Genomic DNA, 14068 nt, shown 5'->3' on the forward strand with positions numbered 1-14068 from the left:
GCTCTAGGTGACACTAGATCCAAAGTTTTAGCCTGATCTGATGCCTCTAGAAGGAGATCCAACAAAACACACACACACACACACACACAAAGAACATAGAAGACTGGTGGGTGTGTCACCTAGTGACTATCAACACCCTAAAAGGAATATTTATATTAAAGAAGATAATAGGAAAAATCTGCCCTTAGTGTACAAAATAAAGAGTACATAAAATATATGTACAATAAAAGAGAGTAAAAGTACAAAAATAGCCCTATGGCTATATTTCTCACTATCTCTATAAGTAGATGATTTCTTGTTTGTAGCCAGTTATGTTTGCTTCTCAATCCTTGTTAATGATCTATGAACGAATAAGGACAATAATGAAGTTAATTTATTCTAAATATTTGTTAATTTCTTAGTGAAATGTAAAATAAGCTTCCATCAAGTTTGAAAAGGTGTTGATGAAAACTGATAAAAGCCAATTTCCCATAACTCATTAGACTATGAGCATCTATGCTTGTTCTTCATTTGTATGTGGCTGTTTGGCATCGTTGTCGTTTCCTGGAGCAACGGCGCCACATCAATGCCACATCAGAAAAAACGATGCACAAGGAAACGGGCATTTGTTTAGAAAAAAACAGTGCTCCAAGCCATACCTTGGAAATCGAGAAGCCATGGCTTAGAGAAACGCCAAATTTGGCGTTTCCTGGAGTTGTAGCTTGTTGCTGCCAATAGGGCAGTGATGTGGCACTGGATAATGGGTACCAGTGCTGAAAACATTTCTTGGAGCATCGGTACCAAACAGAAAAAGTTGTTCCATGAAACGTCCTACATGCAGCAATGAGTCCAAACAAAAACAAAGACACCGTTTTCCAACCACACATCAACAGCACCGTTTTCTCAGGAAACATAAAATAATTTATAAAATGGTAGAATGGGTATTTAAAAGAAATTGGTGTATCGGTCTAACGCTTTCCGTCTAAGAAAATGACCAAAGGGAGTGTTTTTTAGTCAAATTTCTCAAATCAGAAAAGTCAGGGAAGGTTTTTATATTTTACTCGGAAGATGTTCCCGGTGCGATGATGTACCTGTGATGTCCGTGTAAGACGCCCTGTGTGGGGGAGAAGATCCGGTCTCAGTTAGGGAAACCCCAGTTAGGCTTCATAAAATATTGACTGTAGTATGTTAGCCGAGTGTTTACTTAGGCAATAGGCATCGTCTCCTATTGTTTAACCAATTGTGATCTGCTCTGGACTCTTGTTTAACACACAGATCGTGTGCGTGTTTCATTGGACCGTCTGTCTGAGATGGATGGTAGCGGCAGCCGATGTGATTGCGACATGCCGTTGGGGCGGTCCATGCTCTGTGTTGTATTGCAATACAAAGGTTTGAATTACTATCTGCCCAACGGAACAAATCTGAAAACATGGACTGTACAGTTGCTAATTCCTGCCGTCGGAACAAACCTTCTTTCTTCAAAGTCTTACTCCGCCGGGAAGACTTCAGGCTTCTGGTAAAGTTTGCAGTTCCTCTTGATTACAACATATTCGACTTCTTTTCATCCTTTTGGCTAATATTAGTTTTTCCGGTGTTCTTCCACAATCTTCAGTTCTATTCGTTTTGTCTCTTCATTGTATGAGTAATCTAGGACTATGTTTTCTGCACTCCGCATGTAATAAGTATGGAATCTGATCATGTGAGCATTGCAATTAGTTTCTGGGTTTGATTGGCGAAGAACAACGATTTTCTTTTCTGTAGCAGTATTCTTGTTGTTGTTATTTTGTTTTTCGTCTTCAACTGCATGAATACCATTGGTTTAGACAATTTTTTTTGTGATATTGTATGGGTTTTTAATTTGGACTGCTTTGATTCTGTAGCGGATACCACCATCATTTATCAAGCATTTCAATGGTTCAGTGCCCAAAGCATCCATCCTTAGGGGTCCAACAGGAAAACCATTGCATGTGAAGGTTAAATGGGTTAAGAAGCAATTGTTTTTCTGCAATGGCTGGGGGAGATTTGCGAAACATCACTCTTTAGCTTTGGGGGAGTGTCTAGTTTTCAGGTATAATGGTAATTCAAAATCTAGTGTTAAGGTATACGATACAAGTGCTTGTGAAAAGGAAGTACCTTCACTCGAGGTTGGGACTCGGGGTCAGAGTCATCCCTGCAAAGATCAAGAAAACCAGATTAGATTGATAGCCAGAGATATCAAGAAATAACCGGTTGCTGACTGCTACACAACAGAAGAAAATCAGGGAAGGTCGTCATCGTCAATGGCCAAGCACATTAAGAAGGAGGAGATAGTTGCCGACTCCTGCCCAAGGAAAGAAACTCAAGGCAAGATCCTGAGCAAAAAAATCAAGAAAGAAGTGATAATTGGTTCTTGCCCAAAGAAAGAAAATCAAGGCAAACCGTTGGCCAAAGACATCAAGAAGGAAACAATTGTTTCTGGTGTGGTAAATTGTGAGTTCTTCCAACTGGTTCGGTTCCCTTTCAGAACACATTATACTCCGTCTCTCTTCATTCTACTCATGTCATTACATCATATGCATGCAGGTGGATATGTTACTGGTCAAAAGAGGAAAGCTGCCACCAAGGCAAGAAATGCAGCATTTGAAGCTGCCTGTTCATATAAAACAGAGCATCCGCATTTCACTATTATTTGCTGTGAATCTAGGAAATATCAAATGGTGAGTCCTGTACTAAATTTCATGTTTCAGATAGATACCTGGGTAAGGTGAGATATTAACAAATGGTGAGTTCATTTGATTTCTTCACCTGACGGCTCACTCTTTCTGTATGTTGGATGACAGACTATTCCGAAGGCTTTTGCGGAAGAGAACGTGGTTGGAAGAAAGGCGAAAACAATGCTACTTTGGGATCCTGAGGGGAGGCCATGGCCTGTGATGATCAAAAAGAGGATAGATGGCCGTGTTGAACTGGCATCTGGGATGGTCCAATTTTGGAAAGCAAACAACATTGAAGAGGGTGACGCCTGCATCTTTGAGTTAAAAGGGAATTCATTCTGCGAACAGAAACTGAGGAGAATTCAAAATACGATATAACTGAGTCAGTTAATGGCCACAGAAACTGTGAGGAGTGAAAGCAAAATCTGTTGGTAGAATGTAAACCAGATTGGATCAAATAGTCAAACTAGTTGACCCGAGAACCGATCATGAGTCTAGGTCTAGTTTAGGACTCTAAAACCATCTGACTTGAGTTTGGACAAACCGTTTGACCAGGAACCAATGACCAAAACGGTTTCGTTTCTGGTCCACTTGTGAAAACCATGTGTTTTACTATTAAGGGAGACTTAGTTCTGACTCATCTCTTTTGGAAGCATATATCCCTCCTATTTGGTGTTTTCTAGTTTTTATACCGTTTCTAAAGGGTTGGTATATTTGCTTCAATATTTAGTGAGTTGCTTGGTGATGGTTTTCTCTTTGAATGCTTACCACTCTGTATTTGTCTTTTGGCTGTTGGTAGAATTTTTGCTTTTACTTTGAGTGTTTTTTTTTTTTTTGGAGATTCTAAGGCTCCGTTTGGTGTGTTTTTCCACATAGTCTGCATTTGTAATAAACCGTTCTGATTTCAGGAAGTTCCAAATTGAGCTTTTCGTGTATTTCTCTCTTTATTCTTGTGCGGAAAGACACGAAAAGACGCATGGTAGCTAAACTAGTTTTGGGCTGCTCAAATCTTCATACAAAAGCTCAATGCATCTTTTGACTGTCAGAGCTACCAAAAGATCTTCACAAAAAGACTTGCCAAATGGCCCCCAAGTATTATCTTTCATATGTATCCATATATTTCCATACTCCATTCATATCTGTATTCCTATATGAATTGTTTGATATAATACCTAATACCGTTACTTTGATCTTCATGCTAAGCATTGCTCTAATCTAAATTTTATAGAAAGGGTTGAAAAAGATTGTTAGTGAAGAGCTCTTTTTTATTTAATTTTTAAAGAGAGTTCCATGAAATAAGTTACTCGGATAGTTTTATTGGAAGGAGCTGCTCTTATAATATCCAAACTGTCCAAAACATCCATTCCTCCAATTATGTTGACCTTTAGGGTTAGAGCTTGGTTTTTGATGGTCACGAATGAAAATATACAAGTGGACATTCTCGTAATCCACTAGATAGACGACTGTCCAATCCAATTAGCAACTAGTGAATATATATATAGAAGATCAGTCCACGTCTGCATGCCTCTCCTTTCTCCAAACCCCCTTCTTATTTTCTCCGTAACTCTCTCTCCTTTCCCCTTTTACTAGAGTCCCACTTCAACTCCTTTATATTCTCTCCTTCACTTTCCCATAAAAGAGGCATTGTATTTAGAAGCTATATTTCCAAAAACAATACCCTCATCTAATTACTATTTATTCTTTCCTTCACTTTCTCATCTATTTATATCTAATAGGGGTGAACAAATTGATAGGTTCTACCCAGAACCGAATGGAACGGACCTTGAACTAGCCTTACCCAATTTGTTACAAGGTAGGGTTTGGTTCCAAATTCTTGGAACTGACCTCCACCTAGGTTGATTTCAAGGTGTAGGGGTTTATACTACCCGAGCTGACCTTAGTTGGCCTTGGTAGAACCTACCTTGAAACTGAACTTGCCTTGAAATAAACCCCAAAACGCTTTTCGGGTGTGAAGATTTGAACCTAAGCACTCATGGTTACAAAATCTATGGTCTCACTTGACTATTGAGTTACTTATATTATTTGATAATTTATTTTCATTTTAATATCTGAATGTGTACAATAAATCATGTAAAAGGTAATATTTACAAAATTTAAATCTAAATTATTAGTTTTAAACCATATAATAATAACCTATATATTAAATGAATCAATTTAATCAATAAAGATAATATAAGTTTTAAACTACTAGTAAGTGTGCACATGCTATGGACGTGGCAAATCTAGATGATGATAGTGATAGTAATGATGTATGCAAAGTTTTCTATAAACTTTATGTTTTTTTTTATTTTTTTTTATTTTTTGATTTTTTATTATTAATTGGATGCAAATTACAAATTCTAAATCTAATAACACAAACATCTCATCCAAATATGTGATAATTGGATTAAGTTGTGAAGTTTTAAGTATCATTGACAAATCTACCCGCTTTGCTAAACTCTTCGTTTTATAATATTTTATCTTGTTAGTGTATCTTTTTTGTTCATTTATAAAAGAATTTAAAATTTAACAAGGGGAATTGAATGAGGTGAAATGTAGTAGTTCAATTTACAATTTAAACTTTACAATTAAATAAGGGTTAAATTCAAAAATGAGTATTTTAGTCAAAATAAGGTTCTACAATCTTATTTATCTTTTTAATATTGGTGTAAATATAGAATTGTAGATGTGTTTAATTTTTCTATAATTTTGTTTTGTATTTCTATGTGTAAAAATAATTTTGATATATCACACTTACTTTTTTAATATGATATTATACTTTTTTTGGAAATATGATGGGAGCCTAGACAGATACAAGGCTAGGTTGGTTATACAAGGTTATAAACAAGAATATGGGATAGACTATGAGGAGCCTTTTGCTCCTATAGGAAAAATGACCACTATATGACTTCTAATGGCTATATTTGCATCCAAACAGAGGACAATCCATTAGATGGACGTAAAGAATCATTTTCTCCACAGGGAGTTCAAGGAAAAAATCTATATGAAGTCCCATCCTGGATACTGCATAGACCCGCAATTTGTTTGTCGTCTGAAGAAGTAACTCTATGATTTGAAGCAAGCTCCTAAGCCCATTTGGTTTCCCATGAAGATCCTATCATGTATCATAGGTGTGTCGAGGTTTTTGGAAATGGGTGCACCATAGTTTGTCTTTGTCATCCATCTTGTTTTGAAAGTCACCATTCTTAAAGAGATTTCCCCAACCTGTAGTAGCATTCCCTTTCACTGCCAACATAACTGTATCCCCTCTAGAATTATTCATCAAATACATTATACTTTCCTCTGACTGTACTAATGCATAAACCTCTTGGATAGACCTGTTCATGGGCCGAGTGACCCGATGGGCCGGCCCGACCCGGCCCCGAACGGGCTTGAACGTGGTTATAGGCCCGCGGGCTTAAATTCGGGCCAAAAAGCCTGGCCTGCAATAAATTCGAGTTGGGCTCGGGTTTTGTCAAAACAGCTCGGCCCAAGCCCGGCCCGACCCGACCTAATATTAGACTTAAAGTGAGTAATGTGATTATGTCCATTTGAATAAATTTTTTTATTCTAATTTGAATAGGGAAAATTGTTTTTTTTATTAGGTCGGGCTTCGGGCTTTTTATCAGGGTCGGGCTCAGGCCCAAGTTATAGGCCTGTTGGTCGAGCCAGGCTCAAGCTCGGGCCTAGCATATTTCTCTTAATGACAAGTGAAAGCCCGGCCCGAGCTCAACTCAGCCCGACCCATGAACAGGTCTACTCCTAGATAGATGGAGGATCCTTGCTGACTAAGATTTGGACTCTAATACATTCATATACATGATTCAAGCCATGGAGAAAAGCAAACACTCTTTGTTGGGAAATAAGTTTCTTGTATGCTTTTGCATCTTCATCACACTTCTAGTCCACACTCTGATAACGATCTAACTCCTTCCAGACGGAGGTCAAGTCTGAATAGTACACAGAAAGACTCATCTCCCCCTGTTTACAAGTGGATGATTTTGCTTGTAACTAATAGATTTTTGCACAGTGATGCAATTCGGAATAAATTGATTTTGCTTGTTCCCAAATCTCATTAGCCGTTTTAGCCTACATAAAGTTCCTTTTCACTTAATGTTGCATAGACACTAAAAGTTAGGACATGACCATGTTGTTTTTCTGGTTGCATTTGTCATACTCAACACTTCTAGAATTAGGTTCTTTAATTCTCCCATTTATATATCTTATATTTCCCTTTGCAGTAATGTATAACTTGATCATTCTCGACCATTCCATTCCATTTGTCATCCAGGGAATATGTTTATACCCTACCATATCCACTAAACAAAACATGTATTGTCTAGAATGAAATAGTATTAGTTCATACACATTCAATCTCAACCACCATGTTCAAGTCTAGAGCACAACCGACACTATGAAACTCAGGATGTGAATAATCTCCTGCAAGAAATACATGGCACAGTGTTGCTTATTTAAATCCAACTACACCCAGGCTTCTTCTTCAAGCCCCTTTCCTTCATCCTAACCCACATCCTCTCTACATCTTCTTTCCTTCAATTATTCAAGTATATTTCCGCTATAATCATTTATATAACAGCATTATAAGGCTCTATTTCTAAAATTTTCTCTCCAACCATCTCAGCTTCTTCAATATTCCTATGGATTCTACAGGTTCCAAGTAGAGCTCCCCAAACGATTGCACTAACTTCGACTCATGCTGCTTTCATTTCTCCAACTAAACTCTTGGCCTCATCTATGACTTCAGATCTCCCCAACAAATGAACCATACAAGTATAATGCTCATATGTTGGATGAAGAAAACACTTATATCTCATGAAGTGAAAAAATATTTGTGTAGTCTTTTTTTAGTTCTAAAAAAATATCTTTCTTTATTTTATTATAAAAAAAAAGTTGAAATATCAAATTAACATAAAACTGACAAGAACTCTCAAAACACTTTCTGAAAAGTGACTTTTTACCCATTACAAGTTTGATATGAAATTATTATAAGGAAACGACCTAGACAACAATACCTTCCTAAATAAATCCCAAAACTCCTACAACTCTCCATAAATCAGCTACCACACTCATTTGATGTCTAAATTCCTAGAACGCTCCATAAGTGTGAAATGAACTTTCGATAAGGAAACAACTTAGAAAACAATACCTACCTAAATAAATCCCAAAATTCCTAGAACTCTCCATAAATCAGCTACCACACTCATTTGATGTCTAAATTTTCTTCAAATTTCACAAAATCAATGTTCAAAACCAAATTAAATTAAATTACTAGGGATGTCGTGTCGGGGGCCGATTCAATGTTCAAAACCAAATTGAAATATCAAATTAACATAAACCATTGCCGAAGGCTCACCTTGTTGGGCATCATCAAGCTACGATGCTAAAGTGAAAGCTTTAATTTTCAGTTTTGGAAGTAGCTTCAAATCTTTCCTTGTATTTCATTAAGATCTTCATTGATTCTTTTAATTTAGTCACCTTTTTGGAAACCAAGCAGCAACTAGTGGAATAGGTGGATTGGTTCTATTGGCACCATTTTTTTTTTGTGTGATGAAAAAGAGCTTCATTCAACACAATAGAAAACAATAGAACTAAAGCAAAGACTTAAAGCTAGAAGGGAAATAATCCTTGTACAAAAATCTTGTAAAGAAACCTAGCGTTGCTAGCCTAAGGGCAGCTAAGTTTACTTCATGAGGAATCAGGAAAATTTCATTGATTGCCCTGCACAGAGATTCAAAATATCTTTGATCACTAAAACAATGTCTTGATGATAGTCACTCGACTTAGAGCTGAGGCAACTCACAATGTGTAGGTTATCTAATTCAAAAACAAAGATACTTTGCTCGAACAAGAAGGCAACTCTCATTGCTTCTTGAAGGGCTAAGGCTTCAAGTAGAATAGCAGAGGAAGAATCAAACTAGCCCCCAATTACCCACCAAACACAACCATCATGATCTCGAGCCAAAAAACCATGCGACTCTTTTCCAGATTTAATAAAACCTTCGTCGACATTCACCTTGATAGCTCCCTTGTCCAGAGGAGACCAAAAGGATTGAGAACTATGGAGAGTACCCGATCTAGAATAACTTTCCAATCCCAAAGGCGATGTCTGAAATATCTCCACTCTCAACCTGTTCATATCGAACAAGAATAGAAAAGGATTAGCATTGAGGCTCTCAAAATAGAAAGAATTCTTATCCTTCCAAATCAACCATAAACAAAGATCTATTCTAGCCACTATAGAGGCATCAAGTTTTCCATTAAAAGAAATAGAATTCAAGAACCATTTTCCAAAGTCAACATGCAGATTCGAAGAGTCAGCCTTCAAACCAGGACTAGAACCAAACCAGACACATCTTGCTTTGTTGCAATGAACAAGAGCATGAAGGGTTGATTCTTGATCAGTCCCACATCTAAGGCATTTTTCCAATTGAATAGTTTTTCTTTTTGCTAGGTTACCCCTCATAGGGAGCCCATTAAAACAACACCTCCAAATAAAGTTTTTATTTTTTGCCTTAATAAGAAGATGCCAAATCAAGTTCCATGCTTCTTTCGGAAGACAGAAATGATCAGTCATAACTCCTAGGTAAATGGAGGGGTTGTCCACTTTTCTAATGTGAAGAGGCTTAGCTAAGGCTCCCATTAACCTTAGGTGCAAGTTTTTATTGAAAAATACCTTTGAGTTTTTATAGTTGACTTTTTTACTAGAAATGTACTCAAATATTGAGAGTGATTGAAGAAGATAGTTTGTTTCATTAAATTTGTTGACAAGAAGATACAGATCTCAATTGCAATAAAAAAACAAGTGTGAAATCACTAGGCTTGCCTACAAATATTGATACTAGACATCAAATTAGATTGCACCAGAGAATTGAGAATAGTAGATAAAACATCAGAACATATGAGAAAGAAATAGGGGATATTGGGTTTCCCTATCTTTGCCATCTTTTAGGAAAGATTCTCTTGGAAGGGGAACCATTGATGAGAATCTCATAAGAAATAGAAGAGATACATTTCACAATCCACCCAATCCATCTTTTAGTAAAACCTTACTTTCTCATAGCTCATTCAAGGAAATTCCATTTCACTTATTCATTAGCCTTATTCATGTCTAGTTTTACAGTCATATAGCCTCTTTTAGTTTTTGTGTTTTGCATATAGTGAATTATTTCATGGGCCAACAGAATGTTATTAGAATTGGCTCTCCCTGAAAGGAAATCACTCTGATTTGGGAAAATTATCTTTTTCATGACTGGTTTTAGCCTATTTGTCAAGATTTTTTTCAATAATTTTATACGTAATGTTTCACAGACTAATGGGTCGGAACTGGCATGGAGATTCAAGGTGCTTAACTTTTGGAATTAAGGCTATGAAGGTTCGAGTTAAGTCCCTACTCAAAGATCCATTAGAAAGGAAATCATTCACTTCTAAGATCATAGCTTCCTTGTCAATACCCCAGTATTTTTTAAGAAGTTTGGGAAACCATCAAGGCTTGGGGCGTTTTTTGGGGCAATCTAGAAAATGGCCACTTCAATTTCCTCACTAGAGACATGTTTTTGGAGCTCTTAATTATCCTCTTCATCTACCTTAGATTGAACAAACTCCAAGGCTGATTCAATAGAGGAGGGATTAGAGAAGTTAAAATAATTCTCAAAGTGGTTAAGGAAAACTCTTTCAATCTACTCTTAACCTTCAATCCATTCTCCAAAATCATCATTGATTTTACGAATTCTATTTTTTGTTCTTCTAATGGTAGCATTGTGAAAGAATCTAGTGTTTCTGTCTCTTAACCTCAGCCAATTAACTTTGTATTTCTGAAACCACAAAATTTATCCCTCTTTAAATATGCATAAAGCTCCTCCTTTGGAGATTTTATTTTGGCTACATAAAAGTTTGAACTTTGTTTGTTTCTTTGCCCTGATAGTTTTGCTTGACTTTCTCTATACAGTCTTGAACTTTACCAAAGTCATTTTTATTCTTTTTTAAAAGGACTTGCTTTGGCACTCCACATATGGAAGAGACACCCTTCCACGTCCTTTGATGAGGCACTGTTCCATGTTTCCTTAACTACTTTTTCACACCCATCATGGATCATCCACATATTTTTTTTTTAAATTGAAAAGGTCTTTTCTTTATTTTTCTAATAGGGAAAAAGGTCAAGGTTAATTGCAAGGTAATGAGAGAAGGAAGTAAGGAACAAACTTTTGCATCAAGGAAGGTTTCCTAGGTTTCTTGCCACTCTATATTGTTTAGCCCTCTATCCAATTTAACTATAATATTTTCCTCTCTACACCTATTATTTGATCAAGAAACTTTGGTCCACTAAAAGGGATTTTAACTAATCTAGAGTCCTTTATAAAGCTTCATTTCTTCATGTAAGTACGTGTTGTTCATCATGACTACGATAGCAATGAAAATACCAAACCAAAGCTACAGAAACACCCGCGAAGAGTTCACAACTCGGCGTGAACTTGTGACGAATTCAAAGCCACCACCTACAATGAGTTCAAAGCCACCATAGACTTGTGATGATCTCAAAGCCACAACAGACCTACGATGAACAAAAATGCAATGATTAGCTAAAATCATTCGTGACAGGATATCCAATAGGATTAAGTAGGACATGTCAGACTAACCCTGATGCCACCCATGCCACATCAATATAGGAGACCCGCAAAAGGAAGTAGCACACGTGTATTATGAGAATTCTCAAACGAAAGGAAATCTCGTCCTGGAGATACCTAATAAGACACGTGGCAAACCCTTACCAGGGTCCCCCTGACAATCGACACCGAATCAAAGATCCCCTTTCCGAATAGGAATCAAATCCTTTTGACTCCTTCCCTTCAGGGCCTCGAGATCACTCCCTATAAAAGGAGGTATGAATCATAACGAAGATACGACTCTATCAATAGAAGCCCGTAGCATACCTTTGCTTCCAACCTTCCTTCGTCCTTCAAAGAGACCACCACACTTAGTATTACCACACCACTTACATTTATAAGCCCCCCCCCCCCTAATTTATCATCAAAATGGAAGGTTATGTTAAAATCCCTAATGCAACACCACGGACCAAGAGATTTACCTGTTAGCCTAATCATTGTCTCCATGAATTCCTTCCTTTTTGCACTTCTTAGTTCTCCATAAATAAAGGAGTAACACCAAACTAACCCATTATCCTCAATGTTTTGGGTATGGATAAGATTTATATTCATAGTTTCCACCTTCAAATCAATAGAAGAATCTTAGAAGAGAGCCAACCCACCAAAGATACCTACTGCATCCACTCCCCAACAATTCCAATCGAGAAGATTTTTAAATTTCTTTCTACAACCAGCCAAGGAGCACTTTATTTCACTAAAAAAATCATGGTTTCTCCCATAGCCTCTTTCGCTGCCCGAATTGCCTTTGGGAACCCCAACCCTTGACAATTCTAGCACCATATTTTCATTGGACCCAAGGGAGTTTTTTAGAGTCAACTCCTACAAGCCCTTTAATTGTTTCATTAATATGCATATTTTTAAAAGCTGAACAAAATGCCTAAGGACATGCCAACTATTAGCGACACTGGGATCGCCTTCTACACTACTAGCCATGTTAACATCATTCCTGGGATGGACAATTGAATTCCTCAGCTCGAACGACCATGATCTCAGAGAATAGTGAAGCTATGAGACTTTTGCCTATCTTCTTGACTTTCCTCCATCCTCCTAAATGAATTTTAGTCTCCTTTCCTAAAAACAGGTAAGGAATCCACTAATAATTGCAAGGGTGTATCATGATACAAACCCATCAAACGAGCAATCCAGAGAGCGGTAGCGAACATCATCATTGAAGTACAACATTTGAATCACTTCTTTCTCATTTTTTTTATAAAACCAACTCTTAGAGATTTCTTATCATTAGTAAAAATATACCTAGCTTTAGTGCCATAAGGAGAAGAGCATCCTTTTTCTTTAAGGGATAAGCCATTGAAATTTGCAAAAGAGAGGGGATAAGAAAATGAAAGATTAATCCAGAACCTGTTTAATAACATAGATAAACTCTTTACCTCCATCAAGGGACTTTGTAAGGATTTGGAGCCTCCTCCTTCACATTGGAGAACCTTGACGTTCGTACTAAAGCATTTGAGCACCTCGCGTTCTATCTCCTTTTCTTGAAGACGAGCTTTTTTTTCTATTTCTCCCACATTCTTGTTGGTCTCTGATTGGGGATTTCTTTGGCAGAAGAAACCAAGGTCCTTGCCCGAGTTCAAATCTGAATCATCCTCTATAAGGATATGCCTCTTGGGGCTAGGTGGGGTGTTAGCCTTTTCAACATTAGTCCAAGTCGTAGCCTGTTACTGTTCAAAGATTGTCTTACAACTGGTCAGATGTGGATTCGCAAGCTTCGGCCCTTCTATAATTCTATTAGATTTAGGGATTTCTTCTATTACAAGATTTTTCCCTTGCCTTAAATGGTTAAGGAAGGAAACCTAAACTTGGTCGAGTCTGCGACCTTTCACCAGTTCCCCTTTGAGAGGAAGCTCGATCTCAACTGGAAAACTTTCGTCGACGAGATAACCACGTTGATATTCCCTGGAAATTTTTCGGAGCTAAGAAAATCCTTCCCTTGGTTGTTACTTTCTCCAAGAAACAATTGTCTTCTCACCATCAGCTTCTCTGGAATGTTTTCCTCTGAGCCTATAGAGTTATTTTCAACATTGTTGGGTGATTCAGCTCTTTCAGTTCCACCAACCTGAGCTTTTGCATTTGCCTCATATTTGCCCATTTTCCTTTCTACTCCTTTTCTTCCCATGTTAATGAATCTTCCCTTTCCAATAACTACTTCTGCCTTGAGCCAAGGAACATACACAACTAGACCTTTTATCTCTTCCATAAAGTTTGTTCTCATCTTTGAAATCAGATGGTCTACAACTTCGTCCTCTGGTTCCTTTTTTCCTACACAGCTTCTCTCCATATGTCCTAGCCATCCCTAGTTACAGCAGAGAAGTGGTAGTTTTCATATTGAAAAGGAAACCAGCCCTTTTTCCCTTATTCAAGACATCCCAACGAGCCTTTTGCTAAAGCTTTCGGAACAGCTAACCCGATTCATAACTCTTAGTCCCTTATCCCATGAGGGTATTGATTTACCATTCTTGGGTAATAAATCTTTCATAAGAACAATCTCCCTAGCCTCTTTTACTAGCATCTTCGCTGTTTCATTTGATATGGTAATCTTAGTGGTGGAATCAATATTTTTTATTTATTATTATTATTTTTTTTGTGGGGGGGGGTGGGGGGGGGTTAAATAAGAAAATGAGATGGGGAAGAGAAGAAGTAGGGTTTGGGGAAAACGGCCTGGGAAGGTTTGGGTTAATTATAGATTTTTTAAAGAAA

General features: G+C 37.3%; 1 protein-coding gene and 1 long non-coding RNA gene across 3 annotated transcripts; one reads left to right on the plus strand and one right to left on the minus strand.

The window, feature by feature from the left end:
- The first annotated feature begins 1859 nt into the window (after positions 1-1859).
- Positions 1860-3717, plus strand: LOC148849202 (B3 domain-containing protein REM19-like). The gene is made up of 3 exons (XM_088951536.1): positions 1860-2448; positions 2542-2675; positions 2799-3717. Exons 1-3 carry the CDS (start codon positions 2259-2261, stop codon positions 3048-3050), a joined length of 576 nt encoding a protein of 191 aa, XP_088807662.1. The 5' UTR covers positions 1860-2258; the 3' UTR covers positions 3051-3717.
- On the minus strand, positions 2001-13806 carry LOC148849203 (uncharacterized). 2 transcript variants are annotated; one of them, XR_016101130.1, is made up of 2 exons: positions 12742-13777; positions 2001-2149 (listed from the first exon to the last, which is right to left on the minus strand). It is a non-coding gene; the product is annotated as an uncharacterized LOC148849203 (long non-coding RNA). The 2 variants fall into 2 exon arrangements; XR_016101129.1 differs by lacking the exon at positions 2001-2149 and adding an exon at positions 8385-8821 and having other exon boundaries at positions 12742-13806.
- Between the last annotated feature and the right edge of the window lie 262 nt (positions 13807-14068).

The sequence above is a fragment of the Nelumbo lutea genome, chromosome 6, assembly GCF_056320005.1.
Source record: "Nelumbo lutea isolate HS-2025 chromosome 6, American lotus-T2T, whole genome shotgun sequence".
Classification (NCBI taxonomy): Eukaryota; Viridiplantae; Streptophyta; class Magnoliopsida; order Proteales; family Nelumbonaceae; genus Nelumbo; species Nelumbo lutea.

Coding starts and splice junctions, on each gene's coding strand:
- LOC148849202 (XM_088951536.1), top strand. CDS start 2,259: ATGGCCAAGCACATTAAGAAGGAGGAGATAGTTGCCGACTCCTGCCCA. Junction 2,449..2,541: donor TGTTTCTGGTGTGGTAAATT/GTGAGTTCTTCC, acceptor ATATGCATGCAG/GTGGATATGTTACTGGTCAA. Junction 2,676..2,798: donor AATCTAGGAAATATCAAATG/GTGAGTCCTGTA, acceptor GTTGGATGACAG/ACTATTCCGAAGGCTTTTGC.